Source organism: Glycine soja, chromosome 4 (genome assembly GCF_004193775.1).
Source record: "Glycine soja cultivar W05 chromosome 4, ASM419377v2, whole genome shotgun sequence".
Lineage (NCBI taxonomy): Eukaryota > Viridiplantae > Streptophyta > Magnoliopsida > Fabales > Fabaceae > Glycine > Glycine soja.
The window spans coordinates 7,249,147-7,265,810 of NC_041005.1; the positions used below are offsets into that span (position 1 = coordinate 7,249,147).

Sequence of the window (16,664 nt, forward strand, 5' to 3'; positions counted from 1 at the left end):
CCTCATGATCACTTCAAGGTCTTTCATATGAAAACACAGTATTCTTATGCATCCTCAAAAATCAACATATGAAGTTGCACATATTAGAATAAAATACATATTAAGCTTAATATTGGTTTAAAAAATACTACAACCAAAAGAATCTTAGAGTAAAATGGGCAAAGCTTAAACTTATTTAATGCCCAAACTTCAAGCTAGCCCAACATACTTTGAACAACTGCAAAAAAACTCTTGTTAAGTTATTCATCCAAGATGGAACAAAGCTCAACTTTTTACAATTGAAACCCAAAGAACATTATATAGAACCATTAAGTCCAAGATGCTTTGAACAAACACAAAGGATTGTTTATATAGAATAGCTAAGCAATCTATTGGCTAAGTTATTCAATATGGGACTAAAGCTCAACTTTTATTTTCCCAGCAATACAAAAGGTTATCACTAAACATAATTACTTGTTGAACTATTCAATGTGAGACTAAACTCAACTTATACACAAAGTGTACTGTATAGAATTACCAAGCATAATTATTTGCTAAATTGTTCAATGTGCGACTAAACATAGCTACTCACTAGAAGTTATTTTATGGGACTACAATTCGACTTTTATACTATGTGGGACTATACTCAACTTTTACACAGAGTTCACTATGTAGAATCACTAAACAATTATTTGCTAAACTATTTAATGTGTAAATAAAAGCATAGCTACTTACTAAAAGCTATTTTATGGGACTACAATTTGACTTTTATACTCCCAATAGTTGTAAAGAGCCCAAGATGCTTTGAACAACTAAAAGAGTTTCTTTATCTAGAATCGCTAATCAAGCTACTCGATGTAGGACTAAAGCTTAGCTTATATACTCCCAGACATTCAAAAGGATCAAAAACTATTCAATGCAGGACTACAGCTTGTGACTTTTGTACTTTCAACAGGTGCAAAAAAGAAACTGATCTTTTATACTTCTAATAGCTACAAAATGTTCAATTCTATAGAACCACTAAGCACAATGGCTTGTTAACTTATTCAATATACAATTAAAGCTTAACTTTTATACTCTCAATATAATTCTATGCATAGGTCTAAGCTATTTGATGTGGGACTATAACTCATCTTTTATACACTCTAAATAGGTGCAAAGAGTACTAGTTCATTATATAGTACCACTAAACAAGTTACTTGTTAAGCTATTTAATAATATGGAACTACAACTCATATTTTAAACAAGTGGAAATGATTCATCATATAAAAACACTAAGCATTGTTGTTTGCTAAGCTATTCGGTGTGGGACTATGCTTAGTGGTTCTATATAATGAACTCTTTATATTAGGAGTTGGGAGTATAAAAAATTATCTTTTAGTCCTACATTGAATAACTTAGTAAGGAATTATGTTTAGTGGTTCAATTATAATAAACACTTTATATCTATAGGGAATATAAGAGTTCAACTTTAATCCTACACCGAATAACTAATTAACAAGTAACTTGTTTAGTAGTTTTATACAAAGAATACTTTGAAATTGTTCAAAGCATGTTGGACTTAAATTTGGTCACTAATAAGGTTCAAACTTTGCCTATTCAAGTCAGGGATTTTCTTTTACTCTAACAAACCATGCATAATAATTAGTTACATCCCCATAAACTCGTGATTGTCAATTCTTTGATGATGTCACATGTAAATGCAGTATAACTTTTTTTGGAGCATATTTATTAGTTTGATTAACAAGTCCAATGTGACATGCCACAGTTACAGTCTAATCTTAAAAAAATAAACAATATTAAAAATGCTAATGTAGCATATAGTCTAATTTTCAAAATAAACAATAGTATTAAAGATGCTTATGTAGCACTAATCTCGTTTATTTGACTAGCAAATTGATTTAATCAACAGTCAAAATAGTCCTATATGTTGATAATACATAGACCCATGCCCTGAAGGATAAATATTCATGAATATTGTTATAAAATATATTAAATATATAAATATTTTATTAGTTTTATGTTAGAAACTATTTATAATAAAAATATTTTTATTTATTTTATTATAAATTATAAACTATAATATTTTTAATTATTAATTATCCATTATAGATATATAGTTGATTGTATATCTAATGGACTATGGTTTTTAAAATATAATAAATGAGAAAAATTAAAATTAATTATGTGTTAGTTAAGAAAGTAATTTAAAGAATTATTTTGAAATTATTCAATCAATCTAAAGTGAGATTTAATTGAAAATGTTATAGTTTAACATTCGCGTGGCTTCAATTATATGACCCACTATTACGATATATTTATAAATTGATTTAATTGTAACATCGATTTTAGTGAAAATATTCTAAATTATTTGAAAAAAGCAGACAATTATTAAAAATTTGATTTCTATCAATCAATTATAAATATCAATAGAAATATTATCATTTCAAAACCAAATTAATGATTATAATCTTATTTATTTATTGGTTTTGGCAGGAAATTTATTTATTAAATAAATCATCATTGAATTTATATATAAGGATGTAAGGATCATTAATTTTGTGATAATGTTATATTACTTAAATCACCTATATAACAATAAGTTGTTTGAATTAAAATAAATGATTGTTGTCTCATAAGTAAAATATTTTGTCGAATTATGAAAAGGTTTAATGGAATAATGAATGAGAAATGAAATATATTTTATGTGTAGCTTTTCATATTTATTTTAAATGAAATTATTGTGTAGAACTCATGAGGAAGTCACATATAATTTTTTTTTTAAAAAAAATTGTTTTCGTATGTATATAGTATAAATAATCTTATTTTGGTATTTATTTTTGAAAAAATGCTCCAATTAATCAATCAGCTGCCACAAGTCCTCAAAGGTGATACAGCCAAACTTTATGGAAGAGACAAAAAGCAAGGAAAGGTCGCGTATATGGTAGAACTAGAAACATGAATGGCACACACTTAATAAAGTTGATATGATGAAGTTACATTTTTCAGTAATAATAATATAAATAAAATTTTGTAATCATTGTTCTTTTTCACATCCAAGATTATAATCTTGACTTCATTGCAACTTGGCAACGTTATGCACTGGAGAACAGTTTAATTAGCCTTTTTAATAAGGACCAAAGTTGGGTTAGTCACTTAGTCGGGTAGTATTAGGTTGGGTTGAGCAGCGAATGCAAAACCTTGCACGGGTGGCACATAATATCTGGACAGTTGCAAAATGAATTATAACTTTATGTATATATTTAATGGCCGACATATTTATACCATTTTTTTATTTTTATTAAAAAAATAATAATTTTGATGATTGGGATTCCCTAAGTTGGATCTACACTGGCTTCCATGGTCTTAATCTTGGTGTTGAAGTACGTGCTTCCGAGAATTTTGGCAAGTTATCTAAAGAAGTGATATTTAATTTGAGGGTGAGACTCACTTTCATCCAAAGGTTAAAAAAAATTAAAATCTCACATTCATATCACATGTATGTATTACTACCTATATGCTGTAACTGTGCTAGAGTGTAAATTGTTTGAACATCGTAATATTTTTTTACAGGTATGATATCCCACCGAACTCTGTCACAAAGAAGTAGCAGTGTAGCACCATAATATTAGTTAATTATTAATTAAAATAATTAATTTTTAAAAAAATGAAAAGTAAGAATGAATAGTAACTTGTTTAGAATATATATATATATATATAAAGAGAGAAAGAATGTCATGCGGAATGGTGACTAATGTCTTGTTTAGTATTAAAGAGAAATAAAGTACATGAAAATAAAAAAGGATGAGTTAGAATATGTGAGAAAAAAAAAAGTAAAGCTTAAATGTGTTTGATTGGAAAAAAATAGAGAATAGATGAGGATAGAGATGAATGAGTAAAAATAATGAAAATAATATAGTGGATCAAACTATTTTTAAATTAAAATGATTTTTTCTCTAAATATTCTTTACCAAACAACCCCGTTTCATCCCTTCTCCCCCCAATTTATTCTCCACCTAACAAACAATATCCTATTTGATAGAGATGAGAAAAATAAAGTGAATTGAAAAAAATGGATGAGTGAAAATAGATGAGAAGTAAAATAAAAATAAAAATTATTTGATTGAAGAAAAATAAGAAGAGACAAGAAAAAAGACAGAAAAACAAGTGAAAATAGATGATAAATAGTACAATAATTCCTATAAATTTATTATAGATAAGTGAAAATAGATAAAAAGAAATAGTAACAATAATGGTGATTGTATGTACTATCCTTACTAGTAGCATAAACAACTAAAAAATGGAAACTACATCGAATGAATGTTTATAATGCTTTCTTGTATGGTGATCGAGACAAGAAAATGTATAAGAAGGTGCATTCAGGGATTTCATTTTCGCATGAAAAACTTTGTTGTCTCCAAAAGTCATTACATTAAAACGAGCACCCTAATGTTAGTATACAATGTTGGTTTGTGCTTTGAAACAATATGGTTTCAAGCAATCATAATCTAACTAATGTCTTTTTGATATGCAACTTAATGTATTGGTTCATGTTGGTTATCTCAATATTTTGGGTAGTAATGGTGATGCCATTAAGGCCTTCAAAACCTATTTTTGTGCATGTTTTCATATGAAGGATCTTAGAACTCTAAAATATTTTTGGGAGATTGAGATAGCTTGAATTCCAACTAGCATTTTTTTGTGCCAGTGAAAAATATGCATTGGATATCATTACTGAAGTAGTTTGTTGGGGGTCAAACTCATTGGTTTTCTTTTAAATCCAAACCACCATTTTCTTGCCCTATGCATATGGTTGCACAATTCATGCAAAGACCACATTAAGATCATTGGAACCTGCTCTATGAGCTCGAAGTTTCCTTCATAACTCGTAAAACTTTTCCATGGTGATTCCTTTCATGCCTCATTTCATAGGGGACCCAAAAATGACTCTATTTCATTATATTACATTCATATACTAATTTCATTTATTTAATATCCCTATCTTTGGTGTTACTGAGACAAGAGATGTTGTTTCTAGTCTATCTATTTCTATAAATCAAAAATTCTGAAAAATGGAAAGTTGAAAAATCATTATATAATAATCCAAAAATTGTAATAGAAATATAATCCAGAAATTACAATAGAAAAGAAAAAGAGAGGTTAGAGATGATTTTTCAATCTTTTATACTGGATAATCTAGTATTCTTATGCATGAAAATAATTAATTCGATAGTTATAGTCGGGTTCTATTATGAATTTCTTACCACATTTTCTATATGACCTTTCTTATCTCTTGCTTTTTCGAGCTAAGCTTGTGAGAGAAGGGACTGAAAAGAAAATATCAGCAATAACTAAATTTATGTATTATGTATTATTTGAAAGATAATTCAAGCCAATGGATTTTATTATGTGTTGACGGTAAAGTGTTACATACCTTTAAAGTTTTACATCGAAAATAAATAACATAAAAAAAAATATATTTCACTATTATATCCAAAGTTTCATAATAAAAAATTAATTCTCTTTTAGTTCTTTTTGATCTTATATATACAATAATTTATTAAATATGGAGACATAGAGAAAATTTCAAAGTTAGTATGATTTTTTTTGTCTTTTTATTTTTTAATTTTTAACTTTAGATTGTTAGAATATTTGTGTGTTAATTTTTTTTAAGTTAGGAATTTTTTTTAATTAAAAACGAAATTATTTGATTTGGTTTGATAATTTTTTTAAAAAAATATACTCACAATTATTTTCTATAAGACTACGCATCTTTAGAGTTTCTAATGCTTTAAGAACCACATCAAAATAAAATATTGTTAGTTTTTTACCTTATCTTTTCTTTTCTCTTATTTATCAACTAAAAATGCTAGTAAAATAAATATTCGCACGATTAATTTGGGGCGATTATTTATAACATATGTTGTAGGGGTATTGTGATATTTGACTTTAACCTTTCCCCGTGCAAAAGCCATTCTCGAACCTAACAAACATTTTGAAATTTTAGCGTTATCTGATTTTCCAAATTTTAATAAAATTTGTGACGGCTTTTAAAATAAGCATTTTACACTAATAATAATAATAATAATAATTACAGTAAAAAAAGATGAAATAATAACAGCAATATTAATGCCGTCTAAAAAGATAATATTAAATAAAAATATTATTATTACTATTATTTTTTTAGTCACTAATATTGTTATTATTATTGTTTTATCTATTATTGTCAACGTAATAATAATATAAGTCAAAATAATAATAAATATTATATATATGAATATAAAAACAAATAAAAGTTGGAGTTTCGTAGTAAAAAAGGAAGGATCGATAGAGGAAATTGTGAGTTCTAATTTCTCCATTAATAAAAATTAATAATTAATATTTATTGATAAAAATATTTATATATAATAATAATAAAAAAATAATTATTAATACCAGAATTAAAATAGTATTAATTTAGTAAAAAAATAATAATATTATTATTTTTTACCTCATTAATATTATTTTTATTCATTTATCTGTTATTATTGTTTATTATTGTTAGTATTATTGTGAAAATAACAATAATAATGAGTCAAATATTAGTAATAACAATGATTATTTTACAATAATAAATTGTAACCAATCTAATGTTTTCCTTTAAAAAAAAAATCTAATGCAATGCGTATAAAATTCTTATTTTTAAAAATTAGGAAAAATGAAATAACAAAGCTCTCTTTCTCTCCCATTCTAATCTCTGTTTATCTTTCTGTGTATGTACTGGAAATCTAGAACTACAAAGAATCCCTCTCTTTTTCGTTTCCCTCCGCAGGTCCCTAAAATTCCCTCTCATCAAACCCTAATTCCTGGTTGATCCTATCGGCCTCGTTTTTTATCCATCGCCGAAGCAAATTTTTTTCTCCAATTTCTGTTGTTAATAATGTTTATTCAAACTCCATAATCTGTACTCATCGATGATTCTGGAACCTTCACGAGTCTCCCTCTTCTTCATGGGCCAATGCCGCCCTTACGATGCCTGAGCTGCGTTCCCGGCCACGCAGAAACCGCCTTGTAGATAACGCAAACGCCGATGAAATCGTGAGCGTTCGTGGAACCAGAGCGAGGAAGCTGAAAGACGATCAAGGAGTGAAGGAGAATATTAATAAGAAGAAGGTTTCTGGTAGGGTTTTGGAAGTGGAAGGCATGAATGAGTACGATAGTGGTGGCCGCAGTGCTGATAAGGCTCCCGAAGCTGAAGACGAAGGCACCACACCTCCTATTCCAGAGAAGGTGCATTCTGTTTCACATTTCGCCACTTTCTCATTCTTGCATTTTCTCTGTCTGGTTTGATTATGTGAAATGATTTTTGTGAATATTAATCTATTGTTTGTTTTCTTTACGGACAGGTTCAAGTTGGTGGTTCCCCATTGTACAGAGTTGAGAGAAAACTTGGGAAAGGAGGATTTGGGCAGGTTTATGTTGGTCGGCGGCTAGGAGCTGCGAATTCTAATGAACGAGCTGGTGCCGGTGCTGTTGAGGTATGGTGTTAGTTAGGGTGTTGATTGATATTTGGTTAAAGAGTGTGTTTGACTGATGCATATTGGATATGTCATTGGTACGTATTGTTCTATTGATTGTAGATAGCCTTAAAATTTGAGCATAGAAGCAGCAAAGGGTGCAATTATGGACCCCCACATGAGTGGCAGGTTTACAAGTGAGTTCACTATTTTTTCTTCCCGCAGGACGGAGTTGCTCTGCAGGGGTTGTTTTACTTTATTGTGGATATTAAGTTCTAACTTTGCGATGATTATATCTTGTAGTGCATTAGGTGGTAGTCATGGTGTTCCGCGAGTTCATTATAAGGGACGGCAAGGTGACTACTATATTATGGTATGTGCTCGTGAAATTTTTAATAGATGGACAGAGGCTCGTGGTTGTCTCTGAATGTTTTTCTAATGAAATGTTGCATACAGGTCATGGATATACTTGGCCCTAGTCTGTGGGACGTTTGGAATAACAACAATCCTCACATGTGAGTATCTATCTGAAATGATATTGAAATGTAATGCATCTTATTTTTCTTAATGTTATAGAGAATATTGAATAGCTAACTTTTATTTCTTTTTCCTTTTGGGTTTCAGGATGTCTACTGAAATGGTTGCATGTATTGCAATCGAGGCTATCTCCATATTAGAGAAGATGCATTCTAGAGGGTGATGCCCATTTTCCTGATTATGTTTATGATTTATTTCTGGATTTTATTTTCCTTGACAGATTGGTTACAGTTCAGAATGCTTCCCGACTAATAACCGTTGATTAGAAAATTATTAGTGGAGACTGTAACTAATTTAAGAGCTTATTATACATGTGCTTAATTTTCTCACATTCCTCAATAGCAATGCATAGCAGTTATTGCTTCATCATACCATGCTAAATTAGAATGGTGTCATTAGAATATATATATATATATATATAGGACATATCATATGGAAATGATATGTGAGAATGAGAATGATCATTCTCATTCGTTAAATTAAAATGAAAGGTCAAGATTAAAACATTTTAAATTCAAATTAAAACCTCATTTAACCATAAAATCTCTATAAGATTTACCAAACAAAAAATCAAATATTTTAAAGATTACGTCAAGATCATCACCTCATCGCAACCACCACCACCACCATCATCGCAGCCATCACCACCATCATTGCTACCAACATGATCGTCATTGCCGCCATTGCTGCTGCTGCCACCACCTCCATGATCGCTGCCATAACCACCGTCATCGCCACCAACATAACCGTCGCTGCCACCACCGCCATGATCGCTGCTATGATCGCCATTGCCGCAGCGATGGTGGTGGTTGTGGTGACGATTTTGACGTAAATTAAATCTTTAAAATATTTAATTTTCTATTTGGTAAATCTTATAGAGATTTTATGATTAAATAAGACTTTAATTTGAATTTAAAATGTTTTAATTTTGACCTTTCATTCTAATCTGACGGATAAGAATGACCGTTCTCATTCTCTCATAAGAGGGTGATTCTCATATGATACGTCCTCTATATATATATATATATTTCAAATTATTTAATACTTGAGTAGCAACTAGTGCTTTTAAATGCTTTATCATTCCGCACCAATGTAAGAGTTAGCATGGTATCAGCAGCAGCTACATGGATTGTTCATTTTTGGTATGATCACATTTCGTTGCAAGAACATTTCATCTTTATGCTGTCATTATTACAGATATGTGCACGGTGATGTAAAACCTGAGAACTTTTTGCTTGGACCCCCTGGAACTCCTAATGAAAAGAAGTTGTTTCTGGTTGATCTTGGATTAGGTAAGTACATTAGCCTTGAAACTTTGATATGTCCATTGTCAATGAACATATGCCTAATTTATTGTAATCTGGCTACTTATTGCACTCCCAATTTATCTATCCAGCAACTCGGTGGCGTGATAGTTCAACTGGCCTTCATGTTGAATATGATCAACGTCCAGATGTTTTTAGGTAAATTATTTGCTTAATATCTATAAACTGTAGTAAACGTCCAGGTTTTGAATGATTTTGTAAACTATATACTTGCCACAGGGGCACAGTTCGTTATGCTAGCGTGCATGCTCATCTTGGTAGAACAGGTAGTAGGAGAGATGACTTAGAATCTCTTGCTTACACTCTTGTCTTTCTTCTTCGGGGTAGGCTACCTTGGCAAGGATATCAGGTTATTATTGTCTCAAATAGTCATTTGAGTACTAATGGTAAGTCAAAAATATGATTCTTATGAGATTTTTTGTTACAGGGAGAAAATAAAGGATTTCTTGTCTGCAAGAAAAAGATGGCCACTTCTCCTGAAACTTTGTGTTGCTTGTGTCCTCAACCATTTCGGCAATTTGTTGAATATGTAGTGAATTTGAAGTTTGATGAAGAACCAAATTATGCAAGATATATATCCCTTTTCGATGGAATTGTGGGCCCAAATCCAGATATCAGGCCAATAAACACTGAAGGTGCTCAGAAGGTACTTAATTCTATTATTATTTTAAAATTTGCTTTTATTGCTTACATATTTAAAGTCTGACTGTTACTGCCCTTTTTTTGGGTTATTATTCTGTAGCTTATATGTCAGGTTGGACATAAGAGGGGGCGATTGACCATAGAAGAAGATGATGATGAACAACCAAATAAGAAGGTTCGAATGGGAATGCCTGCTACACAATGGATTAGTGTTTACAATGCTCGTCGACCAATGAAGCAAAGGTTTTCTTCTGATATTAAATAAGTTTTTGCAAGAGATTTTAAAATGTCAGAGCCTAAAGGTATTATCATTTTGTGTAGGTATCATTATAATGTTGCTGATGTGCGGCTGGCCCAACACATTGATAAAGGAAATGAAGATGGTTTATTTATCGGCAGTGTGGCTTCTTGTTCTAATCTTTGGGCACTCATTATGGATGCTGGCACTGGTTTCACCGCACAAGTTTATGAACTCTCTCCCCACTTCCTTCACAAGGTTGGCTAGTTTATGTTTTAGCGGTGGCATTATGCGTGTGGTGTTGGTGATATCCTATTATCATCTTTGTAACTATTATCGTTTTATCTGTACTGTATTTTACTAATTTTGTTTTTAACTTAACGTAGGCTAACAAACTCACGTTTCTGTTTAATAGGAATGGATTATGGAACAGTGGGAGAAGAATTATTACATTAGTGCCATAGCCGGGGCTAATAATGGATCCTCATTGGTTGTAATGTCTAAAGGTTAATACCCCTGAAGTTTTTATTCTTCATGTATTGTGTATTTGGGGTGGCAATAATATACATATTTTGACTGGTTATGTTTAAATTGTCTTCTTACTTGTATTTGGATTGATCCTTTTAGGTACCCAGTACTTACAGCAATCCTATAAAGTCAGTGATTCGTTTCCATTTAAGTGGATCAACAAAAAATGGAGAGAAGGATTTTATGTCACTGCTATGGCCACTGCCGGCTCAAGATGGGCAATTGTTATGTCCCGTGGGGCTGGTTTTTCGGACCAGGTCTTGTATTTTAAAAAATTAATTGTGATTAAATATCCTTGTGGCACTGAAAAATCCATCTGATTTATGTATTCTCTCCAAACTTAATGCCAGGTTGTGGAACTTGATTTCTTGTATCCCAGTGAAGGTATTCATCGAAGGTGGGATAGTGGTTATCGCATCACCTCAACTGCTGCAACATGGGACCAAGCTGCTTTTGTTCTTAGTGTCCCAAGAAGAAAACCAGCTGATGAAACTCAGGAGACACTCCGCACATCTGCTTTTCCTGGTACTCATGTCAAGGTAAACATTGCATCTGATTTTCCTTTATTCATTGCCATTCCTTGATCACACATGCTAACATTTGATTTTTTTTTCTCTTGCAGGAAAAATGGGCAAAGAACCTCTATATTGCATCTATTTGTTATGGGAGAACAGTGTCTTAAACTGATCAAATTGAGATTTCTGGCTGACATCATTTTGACCGCTGACACTATCCTGCTTGCTCTTACATAGTTGGGAACTGAAGATCCTCTTTGACAATTTTCTGAACAATGCAGTTCAGCATTAATGTATGCTAAAACCTGTGCACTGTATTTCAACTTTGTCAAAAATACTTGAGTTGAGTAAAATTAGGGATTGTGTCAATTGGGAAGATTCTTTGATGTTAATTTTGTACATATCTGAACAGTAATTACTATGTTGAATGCATGTGGACAGGTTATGCTTTTGTTTATTGATGGTATTTTGCAAATATGAAACTAATATTTTCCAGTAGGAACTGGACAATTTAAGCTGTGCACCCTTGTACTTGGGCCTCTTTATCGTTGTCACTTTTGACTTAAAGCTATTTCTGGGCTTCTTGATGTCTGAATTTGACCAACAGAAAGTGGTAAATTCTGGCAGCTGTTTGTAATTGTCTAATCATTTTTATCTCTTACTATTATTTCTGTTGCTCTCCTTTTCTGATAATTTACGATCAACTCTGTTTGATGAGTGAACACATCTCATGAAATTTAAATGGGGTTATTCTAACTGAAATGAAGGATGAGGATGCTTTTATTTCATTTTTTTTTTCAAAAGTTATGCTCACCCTTTTTTGTTTTACTTTTGAAGATTGTTTTTGCACTGTCAGCATGATGTTTTTGAATACTTTATCTTGACTATTTCAATTCATAAGGTTGTGGTTTCTACATTTTCAATTTATTTGATTGCTTTTGAATGGGAGCTATGTAAGCATCAGCTCAGTTTACTAGTTGTTGCAAATATTTGCCATTATTTGTGTAGGTAATGATGACTTTGAAGTTTTAAATGTACACCTCTATTATTCTAACGACTTCTTACTTCCGGTTTTCGAAGTCTACATGATGGGGTTCTCCTGGTCAGTCGTTCTACATGACTGGATGCTCATTGTATTTATTCCTTACACCAAATATTGCAAGGTGCACGTTTGATTCTTTTGAGAATTTTGGCGTTGGAAGCTCTTCTTGGGAGATAACTAGTGTACCTCTTCATTAGTGATTTGTGTATTTCCTGAGAGTTACTAGGACATACAAAGCAGGTATTTAATTCTGCAGCTATTGTTATTCAACTTATCTTGTGCAGCCAGCTGAAATATTCATGTAATTTAATCTAGATATGCTATATATGGATGAAACGTTTCATGTTCATTTGGCATGATTGCATGTTCATTTGGCATGATTGCATTCGCTGTTACTTCACATTTTTCTTGCTCTCAATAGAAATTCTGGTTGTTTGGGATGATACATTTAACTTCTGTGCTTGCAGAGTTTGGTTGGTCCTGGCAACTATTATGTTGCTGGAGCAACCCATATGTCATGGAAATCAGAAGCTGTTCAAGGAACTGGTATTTTTGGAACTATTTGCCCAAGTGAATCTCCTTTTTTCTCATATTTGGAATTTTCTTGGCAAACGTAGGGGGATGGCTTCATTTTATGTTCTATTGTCAAATTGCCGTACTTTCAATGTCAAGTTACTACAATTATTGGAGATCTACTCTCTATTTTTTTTTTCCAAATGCAATATTTTAAAGACGCAATAAGTGACTAAAACAGAATGAAACATTTTCAAGTTTTATTACATTTTTTTTTTTTGTATGTTTGGAAATCTAGATTTCGAATCATTGTTGTCGGTGATGCAATGATAACATGCTTAAGAGATGTCCTTGATTTAAGAGAAGCTTTTAACAGAGTTTATAAGGGAAGTTATTCGGGGTGATGCAATGATACCCACTTAACCGTCAGCATCCTTGCCTTGGGTTACGATGGCGACTAATGGAATATATTGATGGGGGTCCTGCGGGAAAGAAAATCCTTAGTTTAATGACAATATGTTAATTATACGCGATGTTTGTGTCAACAAGTGTATGGACTAAAGGCATTTTATGCTCTTTATTTGGTCAAGTCATTTTATGTTTTTGAGTTATCTGTTTGGTTAGGTGACCCGCGGCTATTCAACAATCTGAAGGGCAAAAGTCCAGATTGATATGTGTAAGTTTATGCTACTATTCAATACTTTGATTCAGACATTGGAAAAGCGGGTGAATTATTTTTAGTGAGGCATGGAGGGTGTACTAATAGTTAAGATTGTGATAATGATATAAATAGGGTATAATAAATTAAAGTTAGTTACAATTATTATTATTATTATTATTATTATTATTATTATTATTATTTTTAATTGAGTAATGGTGTGTGTTGTTTTGTTATAGTGTAGTTTCAATTTTAGCAAAGTTGAAGCTTGTATGTAATGGACGATGTCATGGTTTCAGCCAAAATAAAGTAGGTAATTCATCGCCTTTAATAGCGAGCCAGCTAATAGCTATACTAGCTTCCTGTTGAGTATTGACTTGCTCATGTCAAGAATTTAAGAAGCATCTTCCACATGATTAAAAAGAAAAGGTGTTTAATTTTGTTTAATGTGCTAATACCTGTAGGTTCTTTTGGGATAAATAACACCTATGATTTTTTTGAAAGTCAGAAATAAAATTCCAAATTGTGTCTAAGGTAACTTGTAGTTTTTGCTTAAATTTTCAATAAATATATAGATGGAGAAAAAATACAATAATTTTTCAAGTTTCTCCGTTTTCAATTCTTTTCCATAAATTGAGGTGTATAAATTAATTTTAACCTGGAAGAGAAATTTGATTTATTTTATTTTCTTATATAAGTGTTGAGTAGTTCCTCCAAATTTACTCTACCAATGGTTAAATATCTGACAATAGAAATAGCATCTGAAACAATCCTGCTAGTTAATTATTTATATATATAATTTTCTTTTGATTGTGATATTATATGAAACTAAAACTAATTCAACTTGTACAGCACTCCCAACCAAAACTTAAGTGGACACTGGACAGGGAAAGGGCTTTACATGTTTCAGCTATGAAATGTGGATGAACGAGCACGATTCTCAATGTCAAGTGCTAGTTGCTTGCACCCAGGTCGTTTGCTGACTGTTTGAAAGCTCACCTTGAATGTCAAGAAGAATTGATCCCAAATACGCCTAAGATTGATCTGTGGCAAAGTCTCCTCAAGCGAACTCTTTCCTGGAAACGGTAAACATAACATTAAAAACTTGTAAATTACGCATGAAATGGGAAACGCAAGCAGATGCAGAAGTAATATGCACCTCACTGTTGTCGTGACCATAACGAATTAAGATGTTTTCTGCAACCTCTAATATCTTGCATTATCCTTTGTGTCTCTAGAATGTGAGCATCATAGTAAATTGCTTGGTCTCTCCTATCCTAAAATCCAATTGAAATTGTTGATACTGTGATGTACTGTGACAAAACTTCAGCGAGGAAATTCAGCCTTAATAGACCTGGAAGCACAGGACTGGGCCTCCAATTTTCAGGTTGGAGTACTGACGTTTTGGTATTGATCCACTCATCTTCCTCAACTCTAAATTCAACAAATATGACATGGACTTCCTGATTGTATGCACATACTATCCTTACTAGTAGTATTTCAGCAACTAAAAAAATGTGAACTACATCATATGGATGTTCATAATGCTTTCTTATATGATGATCTAGATGAGGAAATGTATAAGATGTCTTCGGGATTTCATTCTCACATGGAAAAGTTTGTCGCCCACAAAAGTCATTACATGATTTAAAACAAGCATCCCAGTATTAGTTAGCAAAGTTGGTCCGTGCTTTGAAACAATATGGTTTCAAGCAATCATACTCTAACTACTATCTTTTTGCTATGCAACATGACAATCTGCAACTTAATGTATTGGTCCACGTTGGTTATCTCATTATTTTGGGCAGTAATGGTGATGCCATTAAGGCCTTCAAAACCTATTTTTGTGTATATTTTCATATGAAGGATCTTAGACGTATAAAATATTTTTGGGAGATTGAGGTAGCTCAAAGTCTAACTAGCATTTTCTTGTAACAACGGAAATATGCATTAGATATCATTTCTGAAGTGGGTTTGTCGGGAGCCAAACTCGTTGGTTTTCCTTTAATTTGAACCATCATCTTGATTCCCTTCGCAAGTTGGTTGATCGATTAATTTATCTCTCAGTCACTAGACCTAAACTTTTTTTGTCATATATGCACATAAGCTTGCACAATTCATGCAAAGACCACAACAATATCATTGGAACGTTTTTCTATGTATTGTGCATTATTTGAAAGGTAAACTAGATCAAGGAATTCTACTCTGTGTTGGCTATGAAGTACTACATGTCTCTGATGTTTCAAATCGAAAAGGAATAAACATAAAAGTAAAACTTTTATTTCACTATTATATCCAATGTTCCACATGAGTTTTTTTTTTTTTTTTTAAACTCTTAATATTATATATGCAGTGATTTACTAAATGTTGAGATATGGAGAAAAGGGATTTACTCATGACATTAAGAGATGTCATCGTTGAGAGTTATCACCATCGATAGTTATTGCCTTCAAGGTTAACATAACTCTTTTTTTTTTTTTATAGTTTTGAAGTTTAGATTGTTAGAATATTTGTGTTTTTTTTTTCTTTTTAAGTTAGGAAATTGTTTTATTTATAAACAAAATTGTTTGACAATTTTTTTTAAAAAAAATATTAATCAACTCACAATTATTTTCTATAATACTACATGACTTTAGAGTTTTTAATGCATTGAGAAATGCATACGAGCATGTTTCACTCACCACGTCAAAATAAAATATTCTTATTTTTTTTTCTTTTCTTTTCTTTTCTTTTCCCTTATTTATCATCGAAAGATGCTAGTAAAATAAATTATTTGCACAATCAATTTGGGGCGATTATTTTATAACATGCGTTTTAGGATTGTTGTGGGATTTGACTTTAACCTTTTCCCATGCACAAGTCATTCCCGAACCTAAGAAACATTTTGAAATTTTAGGATTATCTGATTTTCCTAATAATCCATATCAGCTTCATTATATATCTGATCTAATAGGATATACAAGAAGAAGAAACCATATATTTGCTTACACTAATTAAAGCAAATAAAGTGAGCATGAGAAGAGAGAGAGAGCTTGGGCTTTGAACTTCTTAAGAAGAAAAGACCACGGTGCAATATTACCAAGGCATACTAAGATTTTCTCAACAAATACTGCAAGCATTAATAAATTCCGATTGATTTTGATGTAATTTATTTTGACATTATAATATACCAGTGGAGTGTGCCTCTTTAC

The 16,664-nt window shown here is 31.5% G+C and overlaps 1 protein-coding gene across 12 annotated transcripts; it reads left to right on the top strand.

Annotated features, from left to right (window-relative positions):
* The first annotated feature begins 6,691 nt into the window (after window positions 1-6,691).
* On the top strand, window positions 6,692-14,891 carry LOC114409134 (casein kinase 1-like protein HD16). Of its 12 annotated transcripts, none has more exons than XM_028372460.1 (21): window positions 6,692-7,248; window positions 7,365-7,496; window positions 7,599-7,672; window positions 7,779-7,848; window positions 7,932-7,990; window positions 8,100-8,171; window positions 9,210-9,304; window positions 9,409-9,475; window positions 9,557-9,686; window positions 9,765-9,983; window positions 10,080-10,222; window positions 10,301-10,475; window positions 10,633-10,723; window positions 10,845-11,002; window positions 11,096-11,284; window positions 11,368-11,873; window positions 12,341-12,542; window positions 12,770-13,491; window positions 13,713-13,786; window positions 14,326-14,558; window positions 14,712-14,891. In XM_028372460.1, exons 1-16 carry the CDS (start codon window positions 6,991-6,993, stop codon window positions 11,425-11,427), a joined length of 1,992 nt encoding a protein of 663 aa, XP_028228261.1. In that variant the 5' UTR covers window positions 6,692-6,990; the 3' UTR covers window positions 11,428-11,873; window positions 12,341-12,542; window positions 12,770-13,491; window positions 13,713-13,786; window positions 14,326-14,558; window positions 14,712-14,891. The 12 variants fall into 12 exon arrangements, with proteins under 12 accessions (XP_028228261.1, XP_028228264.1, XP_028228266.1 ...); XM_028372463.1 differs by having other exon boundaries at window positions 12,770-12,848; window positions 13,440-13,491; window positions 14,326-14,891; XM_028372465.1 differs by having other exon boundaries at window positions 12,770-12,848; window positions 13,440-13,491; window positions 13,718-13,786; window positions 14,326-14,891.
* Window positions 14,892-16,664: the final 1,773 nt, after the last annotated feature.